General features: G+C 41.4%; 1 protein-coding gene across 1 annotated transcript in view; it reads left to right on the forward strand.

Annotated features, from left to right (window-relative positions):
• Window positions 1-5,298: 5,298 nt before the first annotated feature.
• Window positions 5,299-24,573, forward strand: part of LOC128806431 (transmembrane protease serine 11E-like) — a 39,868-nt gene continuing 20,593 nt past the window's right edge. The window contains exons 1-3 of the mRNA XM_053975980.1: window positions 5,299-5,462; window positions 13,965-14,086; window positions 14,789-14,907. Coding sequence (XP_053831955.1) covers window positions 5,299-5,462; window positions 13,965-14,086; window positions 14,789-14,907 — 405 coding nt within the window. The remainder of the gene's footprint in view (window positions 5,463-13,964; window positions 14,087-14,788; window positions 14,908-24,573) is intronic.

Below are 24,573 nucleotides of genomic sequence, written 5' to 3' on the forward strand. Positions count from 1 at the left end.
GCAAAAAAATTGTTTCAATTAAGAAAGAGAAAAAGCTTTGAGGAACTTGTCACCTAAAAAATGCAACTCTTTCTTTTATATAAGCATGCAGAGGTCTGAGAAATACATGGCATATCTCCAATTCACTTGATTAGCTAATGAATTCCTTCCTCCCTGCAGTAAACCAGAGTTGTGCTTGCTATGTGATGTTTGTCCCTTCTGTGCCTGTGCTTTCCACCTTCCAGTTGTGCCACCTGGCTGTCCCTTACTTGAGGAAGGACTTGCCATCCAGAGCCTGTTTTAACCACAGATTGTTCTTTGCAAATCAATACAAGCAAGCAGCAATTGTCACACATCTCTGACCTTCACCAGGCTCTTGGGATCACGTGCAGCCTTTGGAGCTGTGACTCAGACAGTCTGGCACTGTTCTCCAGGCCAGCATATGACCTGCATACCAAAGGGGGCTGTTGATGGCAACATTCCTTCTCCAGTGGACAGACCAGATGGAGGGACTGTGCTAGGAAATGATGCATGATGAAAATGTAAGGAAAAAACTCACTTGGTGTGAGAGTACTGGAACTTTGAACCAGGTTGTCAGGAAAAGTTATGGAGTCTCCATCCTTGGAGATACTCAAAACACAATTGGACATGATCCGCAGCACCCTCATCCAGCTATGCTTGTTTTGAGCAGAGGTTTTGGGCTGGATGATCTCCAGAGCTCCCTTTCTGCCTCAGCTGCTCTGTGATTCTGTTCTCTCCAAGTGCCTTAGCAGCCTCAGGGAAAGGCACATGGCCATGGCTAAGGGGTGGGCACTCTCTTGGGTGAACTGACTGTCCCCCTCAGCTGTGTCTGTGACAGCCAAGTGCTCTGGTAGCCAGCCTAAAGAAGCCTGACACCAGGTCCTTTTCCGTGCTTGACCCTTAGATGCCATAACAGTGCTGTTGTTCCAAACTTGCCTGGCACTGTTACCTTTGAATAATCAATGGAAACAGCAGGGCATGGAAGGGAAAACAATCCATTCTGTGCCACCTAAGTAGGAAGAAAGTTACACAAGAGAGAGCTCAGACAGAAGGTCTCACAGGGAGTCAGTGAACCAAGTGGAACCCTCATCTGGTACTCCATTTTTCTATCAGAGGGACTGATCTCCTGAACTGCGGCTGAAAGTACAGCTAGAGTCAAAACAGCTGCAGGCTGGAGGTCTTGGACATGATTTTCATTATGTCAAATTTAGTCTATGAAGCCTTGAAGGCTAATGCAGTGTATGATGAATCAGGTGCCCACTGACAAGAATGCCAGGTAGGATCTTACATGCTGCTGCAGAGTAAACTGAAACAAGTAATATCTGTGTCAGAAAGCATCTCAGACTTTGTTTGGCTTCTACCAGGCAACTTAGCTGCCGACAAATAATATGAGATCAAATCCAAGCTACTTATTTTCTGGGGATATAGAGATGCAGGAAAAGCCTTATTTTGTGTGTACTGCCATCCACAGAGCTCTAAGTGCTCCCAGTAAGCCCCTCTAGCACTTCAGATGTGTGAAACAATGCTGCTCTTCCTTTGTTCAATTGGAGCTGTGCCTGTGAAAGATTTTTTTGTATTTTAAAGTGCTCTGTTTCTTTATAGGCCTAGTTTAAGTCATGTGAAGACCTCCTGTCTCTTTGGAGATGCCTTAACAGGGAGAGGAGGATTCATGCACTGGATGTAGAGAGCGGCTTGTTAGCCTGACAGAAGAAAATGCAGGCTGTCCTGCTTCACTGCACCAAGCAGCAGCTCTGTCTAAGCAGCTGCAGAGGGCAGGCACACGTGTGCCACCTTTTTGCCTCAAACAAGGCGATAGGCTATGAATTTGTTTTTAATGACTCTGGCACTGGGGGACTTCTGTTGTTGAAGGGCGTTGCTGGTATTCTGGGCTGGCCTCCCTGGCTGCAACTGAGACGGGTGTAGCAGTTTCTGTTACAAGGGCCTGGAAAGAGGGACTGTTTGGAAAGCAGCCAGGGCAGGATCCAGCATACTTCAGAGCTTGAGGCCATTGCTGTAGCATCCCAGAATCTCCATGCGTTCAGTACCTCAAACCCGCATGGGCATGCAATAAAATCTTGCCTCAAGTGACTTTTCAAGGCTCAAGAAAAAGGCTCTGGCTTCTCTCCCAGCCCTCACATTGGCTCTGGAGTATAAGTCTATTTTTTAATGGATTTTCTGCTGTTTTTTTTTCTTTTTTTTGTTTGTTTTGTTTTGGTTTGGTTTGGGTTTTTTTTGACTTATCAGTTATTAACTGCCATCAGTTATTAAAAGCCATGGCTGGCATTTCATGTAGCATAGAAAAGCATGGCATAATAAACTGGTGACCTTTTTCGGTCAAAAGGGTAAAGTTGTGTAGCATGTCCACAGCTGAAATGAAACAATATAATGAAATGCAACTTATTTAGGGCTTCTGCTGATTTTTGTAGGCCAAATGCAAGATATTTTTATGTTTTTCAGGAGGGGGAGGCCTGAAGCCATAACTGAGCTGTCCAGATGGAAAAAGGAGTGAGCTTGTCCAAGGGAAGCATTTCCTCGCAGGGTACCAGTCTGGTCTTGTCAGATGCTCACAGAGAATCACGGAGTAATTTAGATTGGGAGGGATGTACAAAGGTCATCTTGTCAAACCCCCTGCTCAGACCAGCTCTAATTAATTCAGGTTGTTTAACATTCAGGCTGGTCAACAGAGCTTCTGTCAGTTCTGTTAAACATCACTGACAGGAGCACTCACTTCTCAGTTTAAAAGCAATGATTGATTGCTGTCTTTGGTCTGAAATTCATGGCCTGGCTTGAGTAACTGGTAGACAGTTATGCAAAACATCTTTGCTTGTAAATTCCGAAGCTGTTATTGCTACAGGACTGGCCAGTGGTCTTCTCTAAAGGTGCTTTTTGTCTCTGGAGCCCGCGAGGCTGTGAGTATGCAGACACAAACCCAGGTAGTCTGTCATTACTGTTCTTAGGCAAGCAGTCTGTCTGACCGGCTGGGCTGACTTTGCAGGGTTAAACAGAGAGAATGGTCATTACATCTTTTTACACTTTCATGCACAAAATCCTGTGCACCCACATTCTTGGATTTCCACCCCACGCTTTGATAGCTAGTTTCTGTACTGCTTCCCTAGTATTAACCAAAAAAGGTTACTAATTGCCTAGCTTACTGAATGACACCCTAATACCAAGCACTTTGCAACTTGATAATTTATTGTGAGGAAAATTATTTGTTAATTATTGTCTTTTCTTGGTCTGTGTGTACCATTGTTCCTGGGGCAAAGGTATGTGTAAATTGATTTTGCATCATCTGAAAGAAGCAAGTATATTTCCTTATTTCACACTGTTTTGCAGTGCAGTTCATTCTAATGTGTAATTAATTTGCAAACAAAGGCAACCTACTTAAAGTTTTATTAGGCAGGTTGCAAAATATTCTTGATTGTAAGAAAATGAAATAATTTTTTAGGAATGTCTTTGTTATTCATACTGTGCAGTAACAATAGGAATAGTCTGTCCTAGTGTGATCTGAAAGTTACCAGAAGTTCATTCATCTGTTGTCAGTTCCTTTTCTTCCTGAGAACCTTTGCAATTCTAATTAATGTTTTTCATTCTTGTTTCAGGGCTCAAGATTTCAGGTAAATGATGTCTCAAAATCTAGCTGTTTGCTAAAACCTATTCCTCTTGTAATAAGTTTTTTACCTGATCCAGGTGGTCAGAGTTTGCCACTGAACTCCTGCACACATCAGGGAGAATTCTCTGCATCTCACAGGGTAAGCACTTCAAGGGCCAATTTTTCCCAGCATAAAAAAAGAAAAAAAAAAAAAAACCTAAAACACCAAAGCCAAAATCAACAAAAACAGACTAACAGAAAATTGGGGAAAAAAAGAGGAAAAAACCCCAACAAGGAATTTTAAGGTATTTTCTTGACTACTGCATTGAATTGGTTTGTAATCAATCTCCATCACTCCATCAAGTGCTTGAGTTCCTGTAGGGATGTGTGTGTTTCTGGGTGGAGCAGAGAATCCTTTGTGCACAATTTTTTCTGAGTTTTACTAATTTTGAAAAAGAAAATAACAGGGTAGGTAGTGGAGAATGGAAGGTACAGCCCAGGGAGGATATTAGTACTTGACAGGTACCTGTGTACTCAGTCAGTAAAGCCTCAGGTAAGGCAGGCAACTGCAACAATGCCCTTTCCACACGGAGAAACCAAAAAACCCAATTGATTTGATCAAAGCAAATGAAGACATCAGTGTTGCAGAAACAGCAGATGCTGTTCAGCAGTGATCAGCTTTTCCCACTGTCCTCAAAACGGTCTGCCCAGATGCTCCTACAATTGCATTGAAATGCCTGTGAATGGATAACTTTGGGGAAAGATGGAAGAGGACTTGGTATGTTTTGGTAAAATTTTCCTCAAATTTTCCTCTTGTCTTTTTTTTTCCCCTCCCCTCCCTTTAGGCTGTTTCTGGAAGAGAGTGAATGTTTCAACAAAAATAACTGAAATCATGAGACTTCATGGGAAAACCAAATGTTTCAAGCTTTTTGGCACAAATGCAAGTGCATCAAACAGCAGAAAACAGATTTGCTTCCCAGTAATTTTACTTTTTGGTTTGTGATTTTTGATTTTTGATGTAAATGCGCGTTTTCTCACTAGTGAATCTCCATTTTTCCCCCTTTCCAGAAGTCTCTGAAGAATCACGTTTGTGCTGGGAGAAGGGAATTCCAAGGAGATTGGTGGCCCTTTTCACAGAGTAAGCATTTTCCACAGGCGGGGTTATGCCAACCATTAAATGACTAACATGTAATTAGGAGGCTGGATACTTATAGTTGTCTTGTCCCTGATGCCAAGGGAGTCCAGGACAGCTGTGGATGAGTGAGCACCGAGGTAGATCAGGCTTGGCTGACCAAACCATTTATGTCCATATTTGTTTTTGTGTTGGCTCTCTCAGAAGACAGGTGACTTAGCATTGTGGACAGTGTGGTGCCTCTCCACTGCGGGTTTTACAGTGAGCATGTGGTAGAAGGTGCAGCCACTCCAGGCAAGGCCTGCTGTAGGGATAAAAGCTGGACAGAAAGGGAGTGCTGGAAAAGGGAAATCTCACGCACTTCCCGTTTCACTGTAGTGAAGAACAAGTCTTCTTGCTTGGGCCGGTTTATCTGCTCACTCCATCTCTGCCTGGGGAGCTCTTTGATGCGGAGCTGATCGGAAGGTTGCAGTCTCCTTATCAACTCCATGCTCTGTTTGTTTTTATTCTGAAGTTCGTTCCCTCATTTTGCAATAACCCACAGGGTGCTGGGTGTTGCGCCAACCGTGCCTCAATGAAGGATCTTCATTCAACAGCTTTCCCTTCCCGTCACACCAGTCAATGCGACTCCTGCGTTTTCCAGCACCATTCTCTGCGCAGTCCAGACTTTAGTCAAGCCTTCATTGGCGGGCAGAAAGGCTACCAGGCCTACCGGGACCTACCATGGGATCTTCAAAAGTAGGTGGCATGTTTGAACCTGGCAAGTTTAATTTGGAGGTGTAATGGTGGTAAAGGGTACTGTCTATGGGAAGGATTCAAGGACATAGATCCAGAGAAGAAATCTGTTTTTTCTCTTACCTTTGGTGCTCAATGCTCTATCTATGCCTCTTTCATCCTTTTAGACCTGGGGTACATCATGGATCTGTTTGAAATGTGCAGCCTGAAAAGGGATGATAAACAGAGAGAAAGCTGAAGAGGAAATTGCAGAATGAAAGGGTGATTTTGGAGGTTGTGGTCTGGATGAAAAGAGTAACGTGGCTGGAGTGAGAAATGCAGAAGGAAATCCTTCTCTAGCACAGCCAGGGGTACAATGATTTGCTATCTGTTTAGAAAGATGATGTCGGGTTGACACTTATCTTTTCTTCCTTCTGATCATCTTAATCTGCCTGCAGCAGGCTTTTATTGCAGCAGTGCAGAAACCAAGAAGCTCTTTTGTGTCAAAATTAAGTGCTAGTAATGTGATTTTTGAAAAACATGGGCTATGGTCAGGTGTAGGTGCAGTATTATTTCCCCCAAATCCTGCAAAAAATCCTGGTTAAATAAGTGGTGTCAGCACAACTACATAAGGGGAACGCTATTGGTATTCATCATTCCAGGTTATTGTATTTTAATGAAGAAGCCATAATTTCTAGGGAGTAATGAGTAGGTGGTTTGCATCAGAAAGTATTTCATGCAGTCAGAGATGCTGGATATCCTTAGTTTTGTTTTACCATAATAATATTTCAGACATCACTGGAAAGTTCAGAGTATTTTTACACAAATAAGGTGCAACACTCTACTATTGTCTATTGGATCAGAACAGAGATTGGGTTCTACATGTACAGGAAATTTGTAATTTCTGTTTGACTCACTGGATTCTGGATTCATGTGGCAATAGGGGGATGCTCAGTCAGTCTGCCATGACTTTGTTTTTTGTTGTTGTCTCAGCAGTTGATGAAGCTTAAAAGTATGACCTCAGGGACAAAATTCAAAATAAATTGAATTATTTTTTAACATTCTAATGATTTGGCAGGATGGTTGAATTTTTGTGTGTGATTCTTAAAGATTACAACATTAATCTTCTCTCTTTGTTGCTTCGGGCAAATGGCTGTGGATGATTGCAAGATACTACTTATTTTTTCCATCCTCAGTATTTTTAAAAGTTGGGTTTTTAAAATAATTTCAGGGCATGCTGAAATAGAAATATTGTTTCTGGATGGACAAAACTTATTCTTCATGCCCATTGAAGTGTTGTTCTCATTTTGTGGAAACAATATCATTTTAGTCAATAGTCCTGACTTTGCCAGGAGACAATGAAGTTAATGTTTGGGCTTTGTGCTGCTCAGTAGGACCCTGCTCAGTACTCAAAGATTTTCTGCCTGTTTAATATCCATAACTTAAAAGATATGCTATTTTAACTGTCAGGTAAAGAAGAAATCCCCATCAGTTGTGATTACCAGTTTGTTACATAAAGAGGGAAAACTAAAAGGGAGTTCTCTACCTAGCAGAATTGAAAACCCTTTTTTTTTTTATTCTAGTTAGATGTAAATCTACTTGTCATGTCCTTGTGATATCAGCATTGGTGTAAATAATTTTAATGACAGTGTGCTAGAGGGTAGTTAAATAACCTCTGAGTACAGTTTGGTTGCTTCCTACTTAGGGAAGGATTTAATTGTATGGTTGTTTAAATTATTATAAAATCTAAAGTACATTAGGGGAAATCTTTGTTGGATATTTACATGTTTGGGAAGGGATGAAAACTGCCTAGTCTTAATCAAAGCCTCTGTGTAACCTGTTAGATGTCCAGAGTTCTTTGCTGGGCAGGGATGTGGATCTGAATGTGGAGCTGTAAGCTTTGCTGTTTGAGCTCGTCCTGCTCTGCCTTAGTCCCTTGTAAGAGTGGAGTTTCACTGAGCTTTACTCAGTTCCAAGATGCCTCTTTTCAAAGCAGTTCAAGCTAAATAGGAACGTGTGCTCTGTAAAATCCTTCAGGAAGCAAACCTGCTGAGGAAAACTGGGTGGAGTAGACAGCCTTGCTGGTCTGGTCCCGCTGTTGTGCTGTGTCCTGCACTCTGGGAAGCAGGAGCAGTGTCCTCTCTGCAGCTTCCTTGTGGAGATCTCATGCCCTGGCAGGGTGAGGTACAGAGCAGCTGGTGTTGTATTTGGCAGTCTAAAAGTGAATATGCAGGTGGAAATGCAGTGCCACTTGCACCAATTTGTCATGCAGTAGGTGGGCAAAATGAATGCAAATTACAGACTGCTGAGGCGTAGCAGGAAATAGATCCCAGCCTGGTGCAAGGACACTCATGTGCAACTGGCATTAGTGGGAGTTTACCTCGATTATTGCAGGAGGCTGGTTCCTGCATGGTGCTGAAGAGAAACCTAGCCTGCTCAGTTTGTCCCAGAGCAGATCCTGAATTCAGGAAACACTAGTGAAATACTTTTGCTTCTGGTACACACCATACCTGATTTGACCCATATGGAATTGGAACCATTGATGTTTCCTTGCTGATTTCCCTGAGTTTCTGGCCATTTCAGACAGGAAAACTTGAATGAGACAAGACCTCCTCCTGAGCCTTAAAATCTTATCTTCATTCCCCGAGCAAGCCCCAGTGTAATCCCAGCACCTTTTCTGGCCTCTGCTGTTCCTTTTAGAAGGTGTTTCAGAAGTCTTTCCCTTTTTTTTTTTTTCCCATGCAGTTTTATGATTGGGCATTTTGGGTCAGCATAAGCTTTGCAAATTGAGGCATTCTGTTTCCACCACATACTCCTTCCATGTTTGTTTTTTTTATTAAATGCAGATTCTCCTTTTAAAAGAAGCCAAGCTAACACAAAGCTTGGAATGGCTTAATTTGACATGCTTCTGATTCAAGACAATCTGAAAGCTTCATGTATTCCGTGGAGAGATTTGGTGATAACAGGAGGACAGATTTTATACAGAATTGAGTCCAGAAATTATCCAATTTCTCTGCCACTGGAGAGTTGTCTGGGGTTTCCGTATCAGCTGAACCACCTGTCTAGGGAGTTTTCTCTAATTTCAGCAGCATTTTTCCAATGAAGAAATTTGTCCATCTCTGTTCAGTGAAAATACATTGCTAGATTACAGCATTTCACTGTTTATCTACCCAGCCTAGCAACTGTTTATTATATATTGTGGTTTTACCTCAATCAGCAGCTAAGTGCCATGCAGCCACTCACACCCCACACACATCACCCCTCATCCCAGTGGGATGGGGAGGTTATTTAGGGGAAAAAAAGGTAAAAACCAATAGGCTGAGATAAGAGCAATCTAATAATGGAAATTATTATTATTATTATTATTATTATTATTAGTATTATTATTATTAGGGAGGGAGCAAAAAAAAAAATTCCCAAGAAAGACAACTGATGTACAATACAATTGCTTACCCACTGACCAATGCCCAGCCCATGCTACAGCAGGGAATGGCCCCTTCCAGCCAACCTTCCCTCCATTTATATACTGAGTCTGATGCTCTGTGGTATGGAATATGCCTGTGGCCAGTACAGGTGAGCTGTCCTGGCCATGCTCCATCTCAGTTCCTTTCACATCTACTCACTGCCAGAGTGTGGGAAATTGATAAGTCCTTGGCTGACAGTGAGTGCTACTGAGCCACAACTAAATCATCACTGTGTTACCCACATTATTCTCACACTAAGCCTAAAACATGGCTCTGTACCAGCTACTAAGAAGAAAATTAGCTGTATCCCTGTCAAAACCAGGACATAAAGTATAAAGCACAGAAATATGTATTATTATCCAGAAATATAAGCATTTAAACTACAGAAGAAGGTGGATGCTTTGGGTCAGATTTTGAGTCGATATAAGCTGTCACAGATGCACACCAGCAGAAGAGCTGTATCAGATTTGCAGAATTCCTCGGGAGTGATGGTAAGTATAGCTTTCATGTATCAGAAAAGAGATTTATTTCAGTAAACAAATTGAAGCGCATCACTGACCTACTGTTTATGTATTTGTTATATTATTTTTATATTTGTTATATTATTATATTATCACAACTACTGCTATAGTGGTTTTTATCTTTTTTTTTTTTTTTTTTTCTCAAAGCACCTTAAGAGATAGGTACTATATGTGTCCTAAAACAATGGTGAAATTTTGTCAATCTAGGCATGCCTCTCCTATAGGAAGGACTAAAAGCAGAGGCTGTGTAATACCCCACAAGAGATCATCTCTAGGTGACTGTTCTGGGTTTGGCTTTTCATCAGCCTGTCCTGTCAGCACCTTTCTTGAGCAGCCACTGCCAGTGGGTGGGTGCCAAAGCAGAGCCTGTGCTCTCTTTCCTAGTGCATGCTGACTTAGCTGGACACTGCCTCTGGCACAAAGCTCACTGCAGGAAATGGAGGTCCCCCACTGGTCTCCAAGCGTGCTTCCAGCCCTGGTGAGGAAAACCTTGGAGGCTTTTCCTCTGAAGCAGACAATTTGACTCCTAGATGGCAGTTTTGATTCTGCTTCTTTGCAAGAAGTGAATCTAAATTTCAGTAGGTAAAGGATACTAATTTCTTCTCTAAATTAAGAGATTCAGGCTGCATTGAGGTAAATACCTTTATGATTTATTTAATGCAATGTTTATCATTTGTTTATTAAACATCCTTAAAAACCCAAGTTAGGATATTAGGCAATATTTTAAATTTTCCTTTGAGACTAACATTTTTTTTTTATACTCTTCTGTTACTAAAAGTCAGACATAATTAACTCTGTCCTTCTTATGCTTTCTTCTTATGCTTATGCATAATGGGAGGGATCCCTCTGGCTCTGCATTCGGTGTGAGCTTCTTATTGAGGAAAATGTTCCTGAAAGGCTTCTTTGTGTATGATGTGATGGAACCCAAGTATGGAATGCAGGGCTCCAAATCACATACCACTGATCAGGAAAGGTCTCAGTGGGTATTTCTGGGAAAATGTCAGTTGAATTTCAGTTGAAAAAGCAGAGACAATGTTGGGAATTACTAGGAAACAAGGAGAGGACAAAGAAGTAAAACTGTTATATCAGTGTAAACAATTCTATGGCAGTTTTTGTTGTTTCTCTTTGCCAGCAAATATTTCACTCCTCTTCCTCATTGGAAAAATCTTAATCTGAGACATGCAGTCTTCTGTCAACAGATGAAATCCAGTCCTTGTTTGCAGTGTTTTTAAGGTTACTGCACAGGCATGGTTTCCTGGGAAAGAGCAGAGTTCCTGGGAAGAGGGACGGGCCACTTGAACTGCAAGCAGAAGAGACCTTGTCAGAAAGCCCTCTGAGGTTGGTGGGGAGATTTCATCTTCAGGTATTTGCTTCAGGCATAAAATTTCCACTTCTGCTCTGGAGGACTTCAGTGACTTTCCCAGCTGGAGTGTTTTTAATCTTAGTGTGCATTTCAGTTCCTGTTCCCTTGCTTTGAGCACATAGCTCCCATGAAGTAAGCAAAGACTGCTTGACTCTTGGTCTGAGAAAAATAAATTCACAGCGTTGAACTTTTATCAGCTCCCTCCAGAGTGTTCAAGCCCTGACAGGTCATCACATGGATCTCAGTTGTTTCAGTTCTGGCATAGTTATTTCTCTTGTGTGTACTGAATCCCTGTAAGTGCTGTTTAAGTTTACACAGTGGGACATGTCAGATAAAATAATTAATTTTTGAGGAATGAATCCTAGAAGGTACAGCAAAGCAGTACTAAAGTTCAAAGTTAATCAGAATAAAAAAATATCAGTTCAATAATCTTTGTGGGTTTGTCTCACAGATATCTTTGAAAACCTGGATTAGAAATCATCTTAGTCTGCAACATGTCTATTCAAGATGTTTATCCAGATGGTACAGCCTAACCAAGGATATTTTGCTCAAAAATACCTTTTGTTTTTAAAACCAATTTTCATTTTTAAAAGAAATTAGCAGTGGAAGATAAAATTAAACAGCTGTTTCTTGTTTATATATGAAAGGAAGTGGGAAAGTTTAAGATAAATAAAGAAAAAAAGACATCCAAGTCCCAAACAATACCTCTTCCCCCTGTTAAGTGTCTTTCTAAGATGAATTTGTTAAACAGTTTCTTGTTTGAGGAAATTCAGTTTAGGAGCTGCTGCTGAAACCCCTCCGCACCTCTTTGAAATGATGTTCTCAAACAGGTTTTGTGAATTAGGTGAAAGTCATGTGTGTGAGTAGAATTACATGTGTGAGTAACTGTTGTGGACTGGGGCTTCTGTTTGTTAATGAAAACATGGAACTTGAAATAGAAGAAATAAAGGATAAGAGTTGCAAAAAGTTTTACACTTTACACTAAGGTTTCAAATTTATAGTACTCTATTTAACTGTGTCCCAGCCATGTTACTTCTGGTCTGAAACTGCTGTTTCACTGATATGATAGGCAGTAATTTCTTCAGGCTTACCCGACTGAGGTGCAGAGGTGGCACTCAGCCTTTCAAATAGGCTTCTCCAACCCAGCATTTTGGTTTGAGGCTATGCCAGGATCATTATAGCTGAAAGACCTTCTGAGTGTTTTCCTTCTGTGCAGCATAATCAAGATAACTGCTTTTTAAATGAGAGTATATACAATATGACAAGAGTAGGTCTTAAGTTAAATGCATTTTTGTGTTTGTTTTGTTGGCTTTTCTTGTAACTCAGTTTAATTTCAAACATAATAGACACATTTGAAAAGCATTTAGGCCATGCAAAAAGACTATTACCTGGAGTGAGGGGAAAAAACCCCAACAAACCATAAAACAACAAATGCATGTTGAACTCATCACTGACTTCATGATTTCATCTAAAAGCTACAACTTAGAAATATTCTTGTTAGTGAGGTAGAGTCCTGACTATTTATACTTCCACATTTTTCATTTTTCCAGTTGATGTTTTAAGGCAATTTTCATACAGTAGTCTCAGAAATAATTTTGAAGGTGCTCATCTCTGAACTGTTAACAGGACTATTCAATTTCAGTCTTTGTTTTTTGGGGGTCTTTTTGGTTGGTTGGTTGTTGTTTTTTGTTTGTCTGGAACTTTGGAGGTGTTTTTTTTTGCTATGGAGTCACAAATGAGTTTTGACGCCAGCTTGATGAGAGGTTAATGGCTGTTAGACAGGACAGCAGGAGGGAAGGAAACACTAAATAGGACATGCAGAACAAGTCAGAACAGATCCAAGTGACAAATTATTACTCCCATTTTCATTCAATCACGTATCATGATATTTGGCCTGAGTCAGTTGTTTTCCAAGCCAAAGTAATAAGATTGTAGTTGTAAGGCAAAGCACTGGAATTAGAATGAAATATCAGGATCTGCTTTTCTATTTATGAGCCATGCACAGTTGCTTGCTGTCCCTTTCCTGCACCAGCTGCAGGGGTCACTTGCAATTATTTCAACTTATTTAAATGTATTTAAACTTCTGTCTCGTGAGGTGTGTGCTGTGGGAGTGAGCTGTGTGTACTTTATATGTAGGAACTCACTGAGGCGCCCCACACCCTGGGGAGAGGATCCCTGCAGCCTGCCTTTCTGAGATGGGCTGTACTTTAACCTGCATGTGTGCATGTCTGCATGAGTGAGGTATCTGAAACAGAATGAAGGACTCTTTACCAAAAATAGTGGCTTCTTGTTCTGTGTTTTGTAATGGCTGATAATAGAAAAATGGCTTTAAGGTTCTTAAGGAGTCTTTGAGTTTATAGACAAAGACAGAATATGCTGTAACCAACTTTTTTTTCCAGGGAGTTTTTTTTAATAATACTGACTGTCCATCAGCTTTCCATGTGTTAATTTTGATTAGTACCCACGTAATTAAGAGCACAGCAGAGAGAAGCATCTGGTGAAGCTCCTACTCACATGTCTGTGCCTTTCCCTGTCATTCTATGACTTCAGCAAATACTGCTTAAAGCAGTACTTGCCTTTGTGTTTAGATTCAGTCTGAATAAGACAGGAAACACAGGCTGGCCCTCTGAAATATCTTTCTCTTTTTGTTCATCTCTGTTTTGAAGGCTGAAATGGACTGAGCAGCTGGAATAATGTATAGATATGTACTATAGAAAACATGGGGTGCTTTTTACCAATTTCACTGCACAAAGCAGTTTTGGAAGCAAAGGTGCCAGTGTGTCTGATAACTGATTTGCTTAACCAATTGAAAGCTGTATACATTGCTGTGTGAAACTTCACCTAGCTGAAAAATAAGTTTTGGTCTTGCAAATTTCTAGTTGGGAGTCACATGAGAATCTTAGTAAGACTCCTGTTTGACTTGGCCCTAATAATACTTAAAACCGTCAAACCTGTCTGTGTTCTTTGACTTCTAGCACATCCCAATACCTATTTCAAAATAGTCTTGTGTCATGGTTTCATTTTCAAGGGTGTTGGGTGACAAATCAATTAGTATTGCTGGGAAGAATCAACTAATGTTGAGGGAGAAAACTTTAGCTTAATTTTTTAGGGGGGAGATGGGGTCCTTAAATAGAAAAGGATCTCTTAATAATCTCACTTTGTTCTTATTTTTCCCCAGAATTCATCAGTCAGCCATCAAAATAAGACATCTTGAGCCCTGGAAAATTGCAGTAATTGTTATTGGAACAGCAGTGGCAGCAGCTATTACCATTGGTCTCCTAGTTTATTTTCTGGCATATGGTAAGTTTTGCATAATATATCACTGTTCCTATGCTTAGTGAATGTCCTCTGTGCCTGTTGTGCCAGATGACTCTGTGAGTTATCACCAGTCTGTCTAAAGCTTATTTGAGGAAAAAACACTGGCTTCTCTGGAGTTCTCTTTCCTTCCTCATTTAGCATCTTTGCACATCTCCTAGGAACTCTTCCTGTGGTGCAGGGTGATTTAGGGCTGTGGTTTCTGTTGGTTTTCATCTGCTTACAATAGTTTCACATTTTTCTCATGATCTACTTCCGGGATGAAGTCAACACACAAGTGTCTGGTCTCCCTTACATGAGTGGCAAACAGAGCTTTCTGCATGTCTCTCTGGGATGTTTCTCTGCTCCCTTTCCCTGATCACTAGCAGCTTCCTGCCAAAACTTGGTGTTGAGTGCACAGGCCAGGAAGGAAGGTAACTAAGCAGCAAGGTGCAGCTTGTGATTCTGTGAGCCCCAAGTGCTGTTGGCTGGCCAGAAGTGTCACTGCTGGGAAAACTTGGATTAGATCACCTAACTGAATCAAGTGATTGCTCCTAGCTTTTGGAAGCAGTGTTTGAATGGGTTGGATACAGGTGAAGGCTTATCCACTCCCTAGACATCAGGGTATCAGTCAGTGCCAGGTGTTTCTCTAAAGTTCATTCATCTTGGTACTTTGAGTATTGCCTGTTCCTCTTCTTTCCCTTACAGATCAGAAGCTGTTCTATTACAGTGCCAATGTAAAAATCACCAACATCCGATACAATAATGAATTTTCCAGACAATCCTCAGGAAGGTTTAGAGACCTGAGCGAGAGGGTTGAGAGACTGGTAAGTTTGGATCATTGTGCTTTTCCATTAAGGACTGTGTGATAATACAAGAGTCATTAATGTGAACAGCACACTCGGAGACCACAGGGTCTGGTGTACCCTCAGTCTCCCGGTGGGCAGACCTGGGAAATGGATAGCAGGAGAGACATAATCGTACCTGGCAGACCAGGCTCTTGCCACTCAGCATCTTCTAGTCTGTCACTTCTCTCTATCTCTGCAATGGTGAAGTAGATATTTAAAATAATCTCAGCTTCCTCCTATATCACTGATCATGGGATCACAGAATACTCTCAGCTGAAAGGATCTCACAAGGACCATCAACTCCAGCTCTTAAGTGAAATGCTCATACAGTGATTGAACCCACAACCTTAGAGTTTTTAGCAAGAGGCTCTAATCAGCTGAGCTAATCTCATCATTTGTGTGTGTTCTCTTTCCATGCCCCGAGCCTGGCTTTGTGATTTTGTCCCATTGTCTCTAAGGAAAGGATTCTTTTACACCCTCTCCTTTACAGGGAGGGGAACTCTACCTGTTGAGCTGTTACTGTGTGTTGAGAAAACAACACACAAGCCCTTTTCCTGCGCCTTTGGTATGTTTTGTTGGGAAACCCTTCTACAAATAGCAGAGGTTGCTGAGTGGCTCTCAGTCATACAGTAGCTATGGAAATAAACAGACACATTGCAATTTCCTTTCTTGTTTTCTCTTTGAGACACTATCCCAGAGATGCTAATTACAGAGTTCATCCCTATACCACAATAAGCATGTGATTGTGCTTGTATCTTTTTGTGTTTCATTCATCAGAATCCGATGCATATCTCTTACCTCCTATTTGGCAACCATGCACGGATACCCAGTTAATAGGACAATGCTTTGCCCCCCACGATAATTTAATTTAGAGCAATGTCACTTGTCCACAACAAAATGTGAGCTGTGCTGGACATTGCTCTGGAGAAGTAGAGTGCTGTGTAGGGACTTGGCATCTCTTCACAGCTTCACTGCTGAGGGCTTCAGTGATCTTAGTCATCCTCTGTATGTGTCTGTTCTCTTTCTGCCCTCTTTGTCTTCTGGGACCCATACCAGACTTCCCAGGATGCACCTCTGGTGCATGTCCATATGTATAGAGTCTTACACAAGCTGTGTTTGCTTAGGTGCTACCATTTTACAGCTATTGCCTAATAATTGCAGGCTTTTCACCTTGTGATATAGGACCTTGGAGAGGGAATGTTCTCCCTGACCAAGAAGACACTGTGTATTGCTGAGAGGGAACAAAGGCAAGGACTGAGAAGGAGTATCAGGAATAACACTTCATTGAATATAGTTGTATCCCTTCCTCCCACTCCATTCCTTCTTCTTCTTTTTTTTTTTTTTTTTTTTTTTTTTTTTTTTTTTAACCCATGTGCCTCCTTTGGCAAAGAAACACTCATTTTAGCTAAGGAGTTCTTTCAGACAGTGTCTAATGCAATCAGATTTCCTCTGAGCATGGCTATCAATTTAGATGCTTGAATGGAAGCCAATGTTTTAGAAACCCCATCTCCTGTCTGGGTGTTGAGCATTCTGACAGTAGTGACAGTAAATACCAGTGCAGGTTGAGCAGTGAGAACCATTATATCAGGGCATGTTAATTGTACTTGATAAGTAACACCATAACAAACATACACAGAACTGTGCTGTCTTTCTTTCATTCCTGTAACTTTTCTTAAGAGCTGTCCTTAATTCAGCCATTAAATTCTACATTCCTCTCTCAAATGTTATGAATTCTTTGCTTATATAAATGGCCCCTGCTGTAAATTTGACTTTTTGTGGTTTTAGTTCCAGGTGTTCCATTTAACAGGGATGTATGAGATTGAGAATTGTCCATAACCTTATTGAAAGCAACTCCATACAGTAAACAATGTGTTCCTTGTAAGTCTGATTTTATAACAGCAAAACTCATCTTGTGGTGATAAAAAATCAAAGCAATCTTTCCAGACACACATATCCTCTTGATAATTTGACAGACAACTGTCTCAAAACATTTGCATTTTTATTCTCAGCATCTTAACAGCAACTCTATGATAGAGGAGGAGAGAGTCAAGTTCTTTATCACATTTTCTAATTTGTCTGGATTTACCAAAACCCTTTGCGGTCTTTCCCTGGCTGGTTTTGGATGTCCAAGCCTTCCCATTGTCATAGTAGTAACGATACCTTAAGCTCACGTTGTGAAACAGTGAGTCAATGCAGATAAATGCAGTGTCTTTCTCAATACTTGGTGCAAAGTGAACAGAAGTGAATCATCTCTGATAATCAGAAGCACTCAAATTGCCTGAGTTAGTGCAACTCCCTGCCAAGTGCTGCCTTCTCTGACTCCTTCCTGATGAAGCCCTCCTTCATTTGTCTCCAGTAAGACCCAGAAAAGAGCTCATTTCAGAGCTGGTGTTTCACCAAGAAAAATGTTTTTGGTTCCATATGGAAGTCATATCGTGACTTCCTTGGGATCTGCAGCAAATGCCCGATGTTTGCTTTGGTTTCCAGATTTGAATTGAAACACCCATTGTGTGAACAACATTCCTGACTCTTATCTCATTGAAGGTGGGAGGGAATGCAGCCAGATCATGCCAGAGAGCTGATGAAGCTGGTGCACCAGTCAACATCTCAGGGCTGACTGGAAAGTCTGGAAAATGTCTTCTGGGGTGGAGCTGGGGGGACTGAGGAACAGATGATGAAAGGTCTTTGGTCCTTGACTGGCTTCCTGTGAGTGTCTGTGAGTGTTTCCTTTGTGCTCTCTTGAAAAATCAGACTTGACTGAATGCCACTAGGGAAAGAGAGATTCCAGCTCACCAGAGCCTCCTCGCTTTTCTAGTTGGACCAGTCCCTCATCCCTTGCCAAGCTAAAATGCTCTGTGCTAAAATGCTTTGTGTCTCTTCTTACACTGGATAAAAAGGGCACAGTCACGGCCTTATGGCTCCTTCTCCAAGGAGCCTCTGTTATATAGTGGGTTCACTTATTGTGTGGCTCATCTGCACAACTTTTACGCACTGTTTTTCTCCAACTCCTTCACCAGGCTTGGATTTCTTTTTCTTCTCCCACAAAATGTATTAATTCTTTTGGATTTCCCAAGAACGCCTTGGAGACACAAACTACCCTCTTACTAACAGTATCCTGGGGGAGATTTCCAAGGCCCTATTTTAAGCTTTGCTTCTTCAGCCTCTCTGGCCTGCCAAAGAGCGGAGGGAGCTGTGACAATCAGATAGACCTGGGTGACTGGGATGATCCCAGTTGCCTACTCTGGGCAGCTGCAGTAACTGCCCTGTGTGCAGGAAGAAGGGTGGAGGGGTGTTGTGTCTTGTGTAGAAAGTCATCTTTGACCCCAAGGAAAGGGGATGTGCAGTCAGGAGAGCTTGAAATGAGTACATCAGTCTCAGCAGAAGTTATCTCAGCTGAAGGCTGGCAAGTTTCTAGCTGTGTGAGAGAGGTGGATATCAAGCAGCCACAGCAGGTGATGCCTTCAGTACATGGCTGGTTGCTCAACAGAAACAGACATCAGCCTTTATCAGAGGTTTTTAAATGTACCTGTTGGCTCTGTTTTGCCCTTACAATAAATTTCTGATACTTCCTCCCACAAGCAGGTGGGCTTTCCCCTCTTTGAGGAAAGCCTATGCAACCCTTCTCCTTTCTCAGGCACCTTGTTATCTCCCTGTCTCCTTCTCTGGCCAGAGCTGTTCCCGGCCCTGCTGTGTGGCTGCTTCTCCCTGTCTGAGTCCATGTGTCTCTGTGGAATTTTGTGCTGGACGCTGTACCCATCCCAGCTTCTGGGGCTTTGTCTGTCATTCCCTACCCACTCCTGCTCCCATGTGCTGGCAACCCTGGCTGTAAGCTGGGTGGATGGATGTTCCTCAGGTATGAGTGTAGCATGGATCCCTCCTTAGCTGGTTGAGTGGCTGGGGGAGAGTTGAGGTGTTTGGTTTCCCTCCTGGAGTGCCTTGAGCCATGGAATGGACTAACATGGGTTTCCCCTTTTGTCTCATAATCCAGAAGGCACATGGACTACCCCCTTGTCCATCCGCCATCTGAAACCAGCAAGAACTGACTGGCTGGCTCTAGGCAGAGGAGTTGGGGATTATATTAAAATAATACCGGGACACTTCCCCTGGGAAACTACTGCCTATCTAAATATTTCTATTGAATTCACGGAATTTCATGAAGTAATTTTCACCTCAGAACTCAGCATTGTGTGCCAGGACATCTCCTTTAGAAACAAACGTCTTGCTTCAGCTACTTCAAGTGACAAGAGAACCTTCATGTCCTTAAGTATGGGTGTCGGGGGAAAGTTTTTAATTAATACAGCTCTTGAAGTTTGTCCTATCTGATAGAGCTGAATTAGTGTGGGTTTGATTTAATGTCTCTACTGGGTATTGCAGAGGCACTTGAGATTCCACAGGAAAACGCTGCACAACAGTTCTGATAATGGTGCCTGATCTCGGCAGGTTGAAGGGCTCACTGCTGAGTCCCTCTGCTGGAACTGGTGAGGAAGGAGGCAGTTTTCTCCCTTGGCAGATGATGATTTTAGAGGTTATTAAGATACATCTCTCACTATGAATTAGTGGAGAAGAAACAGAGGAGCAAGCAGGTGTCATGCTCATCCTTCCCTCCCCCCCAGCTCTGACACCTGATAACCCTGTTTGGTGGAAGGGTTAGCCTTCAACAGGATGTTTGTAACTGAAAAGCTCTCTGCTTTATACCCAGAGATAAGCTTGCATCATCCCAATATTGGGAAGTATCTTGTATCCTATAAGTTGTGAATAGATTACTGTCACATACACAGGGCCAAAGGGTCAGTCAAAGTTCTGATTAGGGTTTCCATCTGAGCTGAACTCCAAGGAAGCCTCTCTGAAAACACCAAGAACACCAGTGAGTGAGCAGATGAGGCTGCTGGTTTACAGCACTTGGCCTTTTAGGGTCACACGTGACTCAAGTCTTCCTGGGGAGCAGAAGTGTGTGTATTTGGGAGAGAGAGGGTGGTGAAACACACAAATCCCTTCAGAGCACATAGCTGCAAAGCCAGGTGAAACTCTGCATGAGGTGTGTTTGTCACACCTTCCACGTGGGTGTTTAGATAAAGCTCAAAGTCGGTGGCTTGCTCCATCAGTGCCTTATAATCCCTGGGTCGGGAGGTTAATTCAGTAGGAGCAGATCCCCAAGGCAGCAGGTTATTGAAACACTCCTAAAGAATATTTGTTCTAGAAGACCAGACTGTAAGGATCATTTTAGAGATGATAAGTATACATGCCCCGAGAAAAGGGAGTATGCTGAAGTTCAAAGCAGTCCAACATGACTCTCATTTTTACAGCAAATGGAAAAGTGCAGGTATCTACAAGTACCATGTAGCTTCACTTGCTGTGTGTGCAAAACCCCCACTTATTTTCCCCTCTTAGCCCCTAAAACAAAAGAAAATTTAATATAAATTAGCCAAATCAGAAATTATGGTATCTGCAGCAGCCAGATCTTTCCAAGGACTTTTCAGAGTTTTTCAGCACCCAAACCAAACTGAGTAAAAATGTTCTGGCTGTAATAAATTTCAAAAGAGATTTGGTAGTGTAGATCCCAAAATCTAAAACCTAAGTCTCTGTTTAAACTCAAGCATTCCTAGGCTATATATGTGCTCCCTCAAGTAATTACATAGTACCAATATGAGGTGAAAAGAGTAGAACTTTAATTAAAGATTTTCTTGTTCATTACTAAAGGCAATTTTATTTACAAAGGCATCTATAAAACAAAAGCCAGAATAATTAAGCTTTTTAAATTCAGCTTTTCAGAGACTTAAAAAAAAAAAGTCTCTTTTTTTTTTTCTTCTGAAAAACAATATTGTAAAATCAGAAAAAATCTTTCTCTATGTAAAAAAAGTTATTTAAGGAACATTTTGAAAAGAAAGGTACCAAAATAAATTCAGGGGATTTGACAGCTTCCACTCTAGAAAGCTTAGTTTTAAGGTAATGAGTCTCACAAATAGGAAGCATTGTCCTTGGACTAGTGTGGTACAATCGGGGTGCCCTCTACGGGTGGCTGGGACTAGAAACAAAGCAGAAAGGATTTTCCACGGTAATTCAGCCAAGAGGGAAACAGCAATGGATCAGTGGCCAAGATGACAGCCTGGCAACATGTTTGCTTAGTTCTGGAATTAGAGGTTGACAGCATACTTGACTGTCAGTATGTATATGTACAGGTGTGGCCTTAAAGAGATAGGTGAAATCTATCTCTGAGAGAGGGAAGAACTCACAGGAAACACCTGCATCTCACTTGTGATGCTGTTTTTAGAAGTTCCTATTGAAATTAAAAAAGAAAAAGACCATTGGTATAGGTATATACTGCATAGATTTAAAAACTGGCATGCTTTCTTGCTTTTTAATTTTGTTTCCAGTTTTTCCTGTTTCCATAGGTCACATGGAAACAGGAAAAACTAGCACAGGAAACTAAATATTGAAGAAAATATAAAGCACTTTTAAATGCTGGTGTGAGTTGATGCAGTGTAGCACATGGGCCTATGGCTTAGTGCTTTTCATCACCTCTAATAGCTCAAACTTTCAGTGAGCTCTACCTAAATTTAATTAATTTTCAAGCTGAAATCGTTAGTTATCAAAAATATGCCTAATATCCAACTTTTTTCCCATGTAAATTCAGTGATTCTTCAACTTCTTTCATTCTTTGACTTACTAATGCAATACAATTTTCTCAAGTAAAAGGCATGCAAGTTGATTTTTCTTATTAATTTTTTTTTCTTGGTTCATCAAAAAGAAATTGTAATATGCATGTACAAATCCAGAAAAATCATAAGACACTTCACCCCAAATAAAAAAGTAACTTTAGTACTGATCCAGTGTGCATCATGAAAAGCTTTAAATTGTGCACAAGGAGAATGGATGTGAACCTGAAGTGGAAAAAGGAATTCAAAACGAAGCAAAGCACAGCTATTGATAGTGTGTGTGATTAAGGGTAGAACCTTATCTTAATTATAGACTCACAATCCAGAATTACTGCATTGTTTGCAAGTAATTATATCAATAAAGTGGTTCAAGATGCAAACCAGTGATCAAAATCTGGCTGGTCAAGAGAGTGGCTGCTTAGATCCCGGTGTTGTCCAAAGGGGGAATCTAAATTCAATACCGAAGTTGTGCGGTTGGTGGTATTTGGACACTTGTAAGCTGAATACATAACCAACGATATTCCTTAGATTTCACAAAACTGTTGTTTTCCTAAGAGGTATTTGCTCTTGTAGTTCAGCTCCTTACCTTTAAGTATTCTTTAAAAAAAAACCCAGAATGCACGTGGTAATTTTCCTGGGGAAAGCGTGTTATTTTGGGAAGAAGAAAAACACCAACCACAAAGCCCTTCTCTGGACATTGGCATAGATGCTTTTCTCACCAAACCTGATTTTCTCTCTAAAAGCTGAAAAATCCCCCCCCAAGTGGACAAAATTTTAATAGCAGTGTGAAAGTTTTAGGAAGCTAATTATGGATAATTGAAAGCAGGGAGTAAGAATGAGAATACCTAGGTGACCTTAATTCCAGCTGTCACTAATACACATAACTAATGAAACACTCATGTCATTACATGCCTTTGAAATTGGTTGCACCAAGCATAAGCATAGTACTTTAAATCCTGACGTTATCCCATGAATTAGTCTTCTTAATTTCTTTTATCCGAAAGACCAATCTTATTAGGAACTACCGTACAAGGACAATTATTGCTCTTTTGCAGATGTGGCCTCCGGGAACCATCCAGCTGAGCTCCTTATTTCAGTGCAGTCAGGCAGTGCTTACTCACCCCTCAGCTCTAGCAGCCCTGTTAGCTTAAACTCCATGAGGACTTTGTGATGCCATTTGCTGATGTTTGGGATCACAGAACTCTTGCCTGCTGAGAGATCTGCTGTCCTTGTGTGTGTGGCTTCTGATGGGAAGGGTTCTGATCCTCTGGTTTGCTGGAGGCAAGGGCATCATTGTACTTGCTCTCCTTCAGGTCTGTTTTCTTCACCTCGGGCAAGAACTGTGGCTGTAGGGCTGTGGTAGTAATTGGAATGTCAGTTTCCAAGGAGAGTGTGATGTCCACATCCTGGTTTGGAACAGTGCCACATTCTTTTTTTTGCTGGCCCTGTCAGTCTTTCTCTTTGTGTCCTCTCTCAACCCCTTAGCTGAAATCAGGGCAGTAAAAATGTCAGGTTCTAAAAGGAGCAGCTACTGGATTTGTATTATGGTCAGCTCTAGGGGTCTCAGCATGTTGAGCTGTAAACTAGGGAGAGTCACTGAATCAAGTGGTATGTTGCAATTACTATTTATGGTCAAAAAGCTTTAAAAATCACTAATAATAGCCTTTAGAGCCTAAGTAGCTACTGAGGTAAGAGGAAGAATGTAGTATGAAGATAGCTGTTGAAGGACTAAACTGGCAGCAGGCAAAAAAAGCAATACTATTGAGCAACAAGAGGTTTTGTGCTCCCAAACCTACTGAATGCTTTGGAACATCCCACGCAAATAATTCAGTGCATTCAGCAAATATTCCTGAGGAGAGTTCTGTCAAACTAGATTTAAGATAACTTTTTGATAAACCTTGTGACCCAGTGTGCGGTGGCAGAGCAGTGTGTGGTGGGACAAAGCAAGGGCTTGACACAGCCAGCCTTGCTGGGTCACTTCCAGACACAGCCACACATCTGGGCAAGGCCAGCTCATGTCAGTTCCATACTACCCTGGAATAATGGGATTCCTGTTGTGACCTGTTTCCAGAGCTTGGGTATTTTTTGGGTCCCAGGGAGGAAGGACATTTTGTGTGACTCTGAAATCACAAAGATTTCAGTACGTTGCTCACGGGCTTTAGAAGGTTGAGCATGGTATGACACAAGAAAAAGAGTATGATTATGAGATCTGGAGTTTTTTGAGACAGAATAGGAAAAGAAGTCTTGTTCATCAAAGTATAAAGCAAGGCTGGCTAAAGGAACAAGGAAGAATTTCCTTTTTGTCTGGGTTTGTACAGGTGGGAATGTTTTGCCCTGTTACTGCATCTTTAGTGCTAGCCACTGTTACTGTATTGGATGGACCAGCACTCAGGAATGAAGTCCAGTTTGCTTAAGAAAAATTGTTCTGCATAGAGAGAAGTGTAGTAAAAGTATAGAGAATATGAAATTAAATGGAGGAAATTAGAAATGAAATTTTCTAAATAAACACTGTCAGGAAAATGCTTCTCACTTGAAAGGAGCAGGACTCGGCACTTGGTTCAGAATGCTCATAGACCTTGCCTGCAGCAACAGCTGTCACAGTTGAGCTGTTGCTAGACAATGGCCAGGAAAAACAGTGAGATGCACTTAAACAGTGGTGAATTTAAGGGATTTGGTCATGAGAGTGTCACTTTTGAGGGGCTGTAATCAAAGCAAATAATTAAAAATTAGTTTAAAAGCTTCTCCCAAGCAGGACCAGGTCACAGCTAGTCACTGGACAAAGTCCTAGTTGCTTTTGCTGCAACAGTTGTGACTCAAGCTGAAAAGAAAGCTATTAGCAGGCTGGAGAGAAATGTTTTCTGTTTGGTGTGTGAAAGGCTTCACCAAAAAAAGAACTGCAAAAATATAAGGCAGAACATTAATCTCGGAAAGTTTTTATTTGATGGCATCTTCCTACATACTCTCCTCTTAGATAAACTCTGTATGACTATAA

The sequence above is a fragment of the Vidua macroura genome, chromosome 4, assembly GCF_024509145.1.
Source record: "Vidua macroura isolate BioBank_ID:100142 chromosome 4, ASM2450914v1, whole genome shotgun sequence".
Taxonomy (NCBI): domain Eukaryota; kingdom Metazoa; phylum Chordata; class Aves; order Passeriformes; family Viduidae; genus Vidua; species Vidua macroura.